This window comes from Gymnodraco acuticeps, unplaced genomic scaffold (assembly GCF_902827175.1).
Source record: "Gymnodraco acuticeps unplaced genomic scaffold, fGymAcu1.1, whole genome shotgun sequence".
In the NCBI taxonomy this organism is placed as follows: domain Eukaryota; kingdom Metazoa; phylum Chordata; class Actinopteri; order Perciformes; family Bathydraconidae; genus Gymnodraco; species Gymnodraco acuticeps.
Window position 1 is genome coordinate 90,146 of NW_022991937.1, and position 8,953 is coordinate 99,098.

The 8,953-nt window shown below is 39.3% G+C and overlaps 1 protein-coding gene across 2 annotated transcripts; it reads right to left on the reverse strand.

Annotated features, from left to right (window-relative positions):
* Positions 1 to 776: 776 nt before the first annotated feature.
* acp6 (acid phosphatase 6, lysophosphatidic) lies at positions 777 to 7,557 on the reverse strand. Of its 2 annotated transcripts, none has more exons than XM_034200400.1 (11): positions 7,373 to 7,557; positions 5,454 to 5,673; positions 5,214 to 5,342; positions 4,167 to 4,294; positions 3,964 to 4,043; positions 3,787 to 3,874; positions 3,478 to 3,610; positions 2,650 to 2,750; positions 2,399 to 2,491; positions 2,152 to 2,317; positions 777 to 2,064 (listed from the first exon to the last, which is right to left on the reverse strand). In XM_034200400.1, the coding sequence occupies exons 2-11, from the start codon at positions 5,664 to 5,666 to the stop codon at positions 1,930 to 1,932; spliced, it is 1,266 nt and encodes a 421-aa protein (XP_034056291.1). In that variant the 5' UTR covers positions 5,667 to 5,673; positions 7,373 to 7,557; the 3' UTR covers positions 777 to 1,929. The 2 variants fall into 2 exon arrangements, with proteins under 2 accessions (XP_034056291.1, XP_034056292.1); XM_034200401.1 differs by lacking the exon at positions 7,373 to 7,557 and adding an exon at positions 6,997 to 7,308.
* Between the last annotated feature and the right edge of the window lie 1,396 nt (positions 7,558 to 8,953).

Consider the following 8,953-nt stretch of genomic DNA (forward strand, 5'->3'; position numbering starts at 1 on the left):
TGCTCCAAAACTTTCAGGACTCAACTTTCGCCAGCGTGAATAATACTGCTAATACCCAGATGTGCTATGTGTGTTCTTCTTGTGTCTGTTTTGTTTCGACTCTGGGTAATAATCATTCCCAAAGTAATAAGCCCCCCTAAAGGTCAGCAGAATGGGACAGGAGTGGCTGAATACCACAGCAGGTATGCCAGGTATTATAGAACTAGAGCTAGGTAGATCTGGTAAAAATGTAGTGAGGCGGGTGTGGTGTCCAGAGTGAGACACAGAGAACTGTAAACACGTACTGCTTACCATCCAGTTGACTTCCTCTCTTTTTCTCTATTGTATAAGCTTGTCATGTGTTTCTCCATTGGCTTTGGTGCAGAATAGCCTACCAGGGCTGTGGTGATGGACTACAAATAAAATATATTGTTTTGGTATATACATGTTGTCTATGGAGTGTGTGTGTGAGCATGTATGGGACCATTTGGCTATTGTCTGTTCACTTATAGTCTGATGTGGACCAGGTGGTGTCTTTGTCATTCTACACGTCAAAACAGCTTAGCATTGAGCTGGAACAAAGAGAGCAAGTCATACCGTGAAGCAGCGTGGCCGAGTTGACATTATATCAGGAGGTAATTCAGAGGACACCACACTTATGAAATATAAAATAGAATGTTGATGCATTTCTACTCAAACTAGTTGTGCTTTACTAGCATTTGTTTTGAAGTGTTACATAGCTGGTAGGATTAGTATAAACTAAGGTCTTCATTCGATAGTCAAAAAAAGAGACGTTCATTGATTAAAATCTTTATTGGTTATTCGCAAATCCAAAGCTTTATATTTCGAGCAGCCGGTCACAGGAAACTCCCGCTGATGAGTTACAATGTGTGTTATTTTAACACAGGTCTATACAGTATACTGGGCACGTATTCATGCATACATTATACTGTGTTCTGATGGTATCACCACATCCCTACAAGAAGGCAAACTAATGTTTCACTCTTCAAACACACAGTAGCATTACTATTCAACTTCTGCAGATTCTACATGGTCATGAAGACGTGACCTAAACACTAAAGTACAATCCTCAACATGAGTACATGAAATGCTTAGTATTCCCCTGATTCAAGTTTTGAATGTGAAATAATTGATTTAAACGCAACCAAATTGGTCGAAGTAGATACCTCTATTGGTGCAACCTTGGTTAACCTTTAAGGTAATACTCTGAGTGCAAGAGTAAACTGTAGCAATGGTTAGAACTTCTAAGGCTGATACTTATCTGTATGTTTCCCTTTTCAACGAATCTGCAACTAACTAAACAAACAATATATATCCTACTGTGTAAGCAACCCTGATATAGTTTATTCCTCTGTACCATATCATTCCCATGTTGTCTAAAAACTATTTTACACGTACAGGAGTGTTACCTTGTGTACATGCATTAAATACTTCGTAGAATAGCACATTGCCATGAATCCACAGCTGACACGGTCCATAACAAATGCACAATTTCTCCTGGTTTAGTGTTCTGCTGATCTAGCAAACACTTTTGAGAAATGAATGTTTTTGTCATCTGCCCTTAAAGATTAATGACGGTACAGTGAGTAGGGCTTACTTTGGTAACAATATTTAAAATAATGTGCCTTTTATTCTCAAACCAATCAGATTAAGTGAATGCAAATTTGAACTGAACAAAAAATGGTTTAGCACTTACAATTGTCAATATGCCATATCCATTAAATGAATCTACCTATATTGAACACTTTACTGCCATGGTAACAAAAGAGGAGAGTGCTATGTAAAATGTAAAAGGATATTGAACACCCAAGAAAGTTTTCCATGGTGGCAGGAGTGAGAATGGAGGATTTAAATTAAGAAAATCATGATGTGTGATACCTGTTTGAGTGTGATATTGTGAGTAGCACAGTGTTCCAGTTGGTTGAAGGTTTATGGTTTGGTTGAGTCCTCTTTGCTATTACAAAGTGATTGGTAGAGGTCAGAGCTCAGCGAGTATGATGAGAGGACCTGTTTAAACTCATCCAGTGGGCAGTACACTCCACTACAGCCTGGTATTAGTTGATCCTGCAGAAAGATAAGCCATTTAGAGTTAACGATAGGAAGAAATGCAACAGCTTCTCAAATAATCGTAGACACATTCTCCGCCCCTACCTGGTCTATGTATGAAACTTTAACAAAGGGCTTGTTGGTCTGCCGGTGTTGGTGCAGCTCCACAGTGATGTCAGCGGCGTATGGTGGCCACTTCATGTCAAAGATTCCCAGAGCCATCAAACAGGGAATCAAAGTGGTGTCATGGGCAGAGTACAAAAACAGCTTCCTGTTTGAGAGAGGAGGAATTTAAAGTGGGTCATTTGAAGAACAAACACAAAGAAGTATGGGAAACAAAACGGTGTCTAACCTTTTTGGCTCGGACGAGGTGCCCTGTAGTTTCCCCTCAATGTTGGCTAACATTTTATGAATGAGGGGTCCCACACACAGCTGCAAGTTCTCCCTGCAAAAACCAGAAACAGATATAAAGGGGAACTCAAAACAAATGGTTTTCCAGGACTGTGGCCTTCTTAGACAGAGCTTGAAAATAGGTGCATTCCCTGAAACTGTGTGGAGGCCTTTTCCCTTTGAAAGCCTCCATTTTAAATCATAATGGTGTACCTCTTGCTGGGTTCATACACATGGCAGATCATGTCCACAGCTCTCTGCTCCACTTTGGTTCTCCAGGTGTCCAGCACTGATGGGCAGGGCAGCCCGTGCGTCTGTTAATGCGCAGACAGGACACAGTCAGTTATTAGCGATGCTGTGAGCAACACAAACTACAGAAAGGGAACTTCCAACATGTCTATTGATGGGGACTTAAAGTAATGTTTAAGCTGCGACAGTAAAATCCCCCAGAAGCTTTGTTTTCTGTTTAAGTAGAGTATAGATTGACTGTAAAATGTGCTGCTTTAGTTACGGCTGATAGTTTGAATGAGTTGTAACTGATATTAAGTGGATTTGAACATAAAATAAGACAAACTCTTAGTTAGGGCTTCAGTGTTTTGGCTGTTGAGGGGGAAAATGTATCAGTAAATTCATGAAAAGGAATAAAGTAAAGCCACCCACGCGGTCATTTTCATCTAGAGAAGCTCATTTGAAAATCAAAATGCCCCTCTGACGTTCGATATGGAAAATGGAAAGAGAAATGTAATTCATCACCCGTTAATTAATTTTGAAGACATTTTAAGAATTCATTATTTCCTTATGATATCTTCATTAGTAAATACCATAACTGCTCAAACTCAAATCATGCTGAATCTGGTATCTTAGCTTGTTAAAATGTCTTGACCCAGATGAACTCTGTTGTTGAGTTACGCTTTGCATAACTAGCATCATGCTGGGTTGCCACCTCCATCCCGGCCACGTCTTCATAATAATCATATGTATTCGGATAGCTTGTGGTGAGACCTAATAAAAGTCATGCGAATCAGGATGCAGCGGTGTCACCTCTCTGGCAACCATGTCGTCTCTAATGAGGATGAAGTCGATGTGCTGGTGAGCGGCGATGCCCAGCGCGCTCTGGATGCTCTGCAGGTCGGCTGCGATGTCTGGCAGAGTGGATGACTCTGCCCAGCGGTGGCTGCACAGAACACACAGTGTCAGCCACAAAACACAGACACACCATGACAACCTGTCACAGGCATCTCCACTCGCCTAATCATTTTTGCACAACACATTTATCTCGCTAGAGTCCAGTTTTGGGACAGCGAGTGCAAAGGATGGTCGATGCCTGGAATAAAGATGTTGTCTACAAACCTGGCGAGGATTTTCAGCAGCTTGCATCCGTGGTAGTTAGGATACAAGATTTCAGATTCTGACGCCGTTGTGAATATAGGCACAATTTCTTTAAGTAGAAGACAACATTTCACAAACACATTAGATAAGTAGCAGAATAGAAAAATGACATAATGCTCATATGGATTTTTACCCTACCTTTTTCTTTTTGCTGGAACAGCCCTGCTACCAGGCACTTGGCAGATTCAATGGTCCTCACAATATTAGTAGAGCGTACACTAAAAATGTAAAAAACTGGTCATGGACAGCAGCCATTTAGACGGATATCCTTTTAAACTGCACTCCATAGTGTACAGAAAAGTGTTTATATCCTTGCTATCCTTCATGATTTGAACACTTACTAGACCTCAGCTGGGTTAAAGGTGGAGCTGAGGAAGGAGCTCTCTACGTATCTCGTCCTCAGCCTCTTGCCCAGCTCGTACAGCTGCTGCATGCCCACGGTGGTCAGCTGACCGGAGAACGAGCCACCCTGCCAAGAGCGACAAACACGACCAGGTTTAACTCACAGATGTGGCCTAACAAACACACACCTGCGATCGCATGCAGGAATGTGGTAGAAGGATGGCCCGAGTCCATATTGTGGGATTTAGTTTTCTAAGCTAAATCCAGTGCAGTAAACCTCTTTAGCAAAGGAGCTAACTCAGCACAGGAAACGATCATGTATATGGACACAGTGGCTGGCACACACATCTCACTGGGAGGCTCAACAGCGTGACAGAGAGGAGTTTAATGAATTAACTCGCTTTAATGTCATCTGTGCAGCTTTGTAATGAATCCTAGTGGCCACTAGATGGAGAAAGAATACTGAATCCACAAGTTTCTTCACATCTAGGGGAAGAACATTGAAATACACATAGTATAAAAAGTATTTAATACACAATCACTTGTCAGAACCTGATTATACAGAGACACATAAAAACAATAGGCATTCACCAAAGCAGACACTAAATTGTGTTGCAGACAAAGCTCAGACGTAGCTCTTTGTCTCAGTAAGTGTTTAAGAAAAAGTTATTTGAACACGGTTAAAGCCTTGGAACAGGCACACCTAAACTAAATGACACTTTTCTAGCTATTACAGGTCTAAATGTCTGCTGTGGAAATGTGTTGGGCTATTATCCTCACATAGCTAACAAGCCAAGTTGCTGCACCTGAACTTGTTCCTAAGCATTCCTCCACAGGGAGCACTTACAGGATGTGTATTTTGTAAGTTGTGTAACTTGTTTTTTTTATTATATCATAACTTTTTTTCTTTTTTTTTACTTGAACACTTTTTAATGCATGTAACATATGTAACATTAAGCTGTCTGTGAGTGACTCTTTTTCTACTGTAAAAACGTACATTTCCGCTCTGTGGGACTAAGAAAGGTATTCTAATTCAGATTACTCACGCTCAGGATGTTTTTCCGATAGCTGTCTTCTACAGGAGCCGGGGGCCTGGGGCCACCGTTAAGATCCGTCACCTCATAGTTGATCTGGGTGTGTGCTGGAGGCTCCAACAGCGTTGGCACCCATTGGGCCTTAGGCAAGACAATTGTGTCCAGAGAAATAATTAGTATAATATATTAAGATTTTATGTGACATTATATCTTTTTTTGTAGCTACGAGTGCTAAATAAGAAAGAGATGTACCTCCATCACATCAGGAATTGACTTGAGCGGCGTTCGAGCACCATGTCGGAACAGGACTTGGACCAGCTTTAGTTCGTATGAAGAACTGGGATCCGTTTCACCAGAGGGGGAACTGGCCTGGTCCGAGTCAGGATTTTTCTGTGACCACAGCATGGAACCAAACGCCATCGATACCGAACCAAAAACACCTGCTTTGGTCCAAAGATTCCTCATGGCTGCGCTGTGAACAAAACAGACACTTTGTTCAATGTCTGAATTAACCACACATGCATTTTCAACAATGTTATCACCTTCAAATACAATTCTATGCACATCGTGTACTGTCATATCCACCCAGCTCATAAAGCAACTTCTTCTGTTAATCATTGCATATTGGTCTATGGGTCATTCTACAGAAAAGGTGGAAGTGCTGTCACTTACCTTTGCAGACACCAAAATACATGACGTTGACCTAATACTCACATTCATTATATATGTTGAATAAATAGAGATTGTCTTTGCAATGGTACTAAATACAAAATAAATAAAAAATGGTTTTATACGTAAATTGCAATTTATTTAAAATGTCAAGTTCAAGGAACTGCCTTGTCACTTTGATCATACATGGAAGTGGAGCCTAGTTTTAATTGAATACAATTTCAATAAATCTAATTTATATTTACATAACATTACAAGCATTAAATATAACACTGAAATGGTAAAAAAATAAATGATTATGAATAATATCAAATAAATGTCAGTCATCCAAAATTACGTCATTGATGTTACTGCTACACAAAACGCTTTTATTTTTGAAATAATGTACTGTCTCTGAAGTGCCTCCTGTAACAAGAGATCATTTGAGGCAGTGCACAAAGACATAAGGCAAGTCAGATACTTCTTACTTTGTTTGTTAAAGGTGTCATTTTATCTTCAAATGTTACATGCGTCTTTCAAGTCTGTCATTAGTGTTACTCATTGCATAGCCCTAGGGGTGAACATTTGAATGGGAAATTGTATTGTATTGAAGAGTTAAACGATTTTGATATTGACTGAAGCCATATTTGGTCTGACACATTGCAGCCATTTTGTTAAAATGTTAGTGTTTTCTCCAAATTGTCACTGGTGTTACTCTTCTTCCTGGTAACACGTAACACCAGTGACATTCCTATACAAATAAGCTTTGTATCCATCCATCCATCCATCCATCCATCCATCCATCTTCTCCCGCTTATCCGTGGTCGGGTCGCGGGGGTAGCAGTTCCAGCAGAGAGCCCAAAACTTTCTTTTCCCTAAGAATCTTATATCTTATCTTATGTATAAAGTATAAAAAAAATAAAAATATTTGAAGCTCTACTTGTTGTGGATTCATCAAGTTAAGAGTTAGTTAATGCTATTTAACAGGTTTTAGATGTGTTTAGAAGGAATATATTTCAGTAGATTTGTATCACCCAGATTCCACCTTTTCTGTAGAATGACCCCTATATTGTAAGCACATTCTCCACACAATTTCAGAAATGTAGTAATACATTTAATTTAAAAAAAGCAGATAAAAGCAACCAACCTTCAAATCTGAGAGGCTGGAACCACAGGGGTATTTCGACTGAAACGATTATGTTTAGACGAGTAATCGTTGTGGCTGTAGTAACTTGCTTGTAGCACCACTACACACATTATTTATTACGTTGAAATTATCCAGTTAATGTCATTACAATACTAAATCCTGTAAGCTCAGTAGTGGTATCCTGAGCTAGCCAACACAAATGGATGAACGTGTGGCTTCGTGATGAAGCACTGTAAGAAAAAACCGGCTAACGTTTCAACACGAGCTAGTTACATATCGTGATAACAGGAAGTGTGACCTCCATCTCAACTGTCATCCTAGCTAGCTCATAACCGTTGCAACGAAGCTACTTTCTTTAAGCTAACTATCTACTTACTTTCTGAGGCGAGGTTCTGCTGCTTTATCTCGATAGAAACAGTGTTCAGTCAATTATATATTCCCTTGTCATTCGGCAGGTCTTCCCCAAGTTTCAAACCAAAGGACATGTCGGGAACTGTAGGGGAGCCAATGCCATTGTACAATGAAAGTAAAGGTAAGAGCTGCGAAGATAGAACTACATTTCCCGACATACACCTCTCACTCTGACCCTTTAGTGGAGGAATGCATCAAAGCGGGCTAATGCCCCCTACAGGCCCTCTGTGTGTCTGCACTTCACAAGTGCTGCATTCAAGATATTTTAAAAGTATTAGCATAACATATATTTAAGGTACCAACATTGACATATATTTGTTGTGGAATATTTTCCAAGGCCCATAACTTTGACCCAGTGTATCAGTTCAAACTGTCCTGACTGAGCACAGGCACCTGTAACCTTGGCTGCTGTGCTCTCAGTGTTTTGTCTCCCTGTTCCTGCCTGTTGGCGTCAGCTGATAGAGGTGTTATCATTCTATCTTGTTATGCAGCATGTTGATGATGCTCTCTGAACTAGCTAAATACATGGGTCTGGGGTAGAGTTCTTCAGAATTGACGTGGCAACTCTACCGTGAAGTCAGAACCTCTGACTCTTGGACTTGTGATGTGAATCCTCCGGCCGTTAACTCCAAATAAACCATCATGTGTTTGACATCAAAGCTACTGCTCTTCCCGTGTCTCCTTCCTGAGTCGGTGACTCCCACTGCATAGCTACACAGAAGTTTCCTCTACAATATTTAACAATCCCATAACTATACATACCTGTATATGTAAAACACACTTATACTGTCACTTTTTAAATACATAGTCATTTTATATTTGTATTATTATATTTATTTGTTTCTATTGCTATATCTATTATTATTGTTATTGTTATTGTTATTGTTATTATTATTATTATTATTATTATTATTATAATTGTTCTGCTTATGTGAATTCATATCTGTCCTATTCCATGTTTACGCTTATTTCTGTTACTGTAAGACACCTGAAATTCCCTATGGCGATCAATAAATGTTATCTTATCTCATCTTATTTAAAAAAAATAGCTCATAATGCAGAATTCCCCATTTTAGAATCACATTTATTGATAATATTTTATTAAAATTAAGGATGCATTAATGTGTTCATCACTTAATTGTCGCTTTTAAATGTGTTATATAAATAAAACCTGATTTGATTTGTCACTGTATCAATATCAAAAACTTAATATACGTGAAAATAGATTTTTCTGCCTAAACTTAGAGACATTTTGATTGACTTTCCAAATTGGAAATTAGTGCTCAGTTTCCTGGCAGAGATAACGAGACAGTCTTTGTTTGTGTCAATACTGCACATCCTCTCCAGTCTGTGTCTTGTAGATGTTTTTTGTTGAGTACAGACTCACTAGAACATGCAAGTGGCTAATCAAAAAATGACTGCTTCATCATCTTCTTCCTTTCCACTTGTTATTTAGTTTAATCATTTCTATATTTATGAAGGTTTTAAAATGGTGCAAGTTGGTCTTGCACCTTATCAAGTACACTTTTCTCTGATTTTGCAAAAC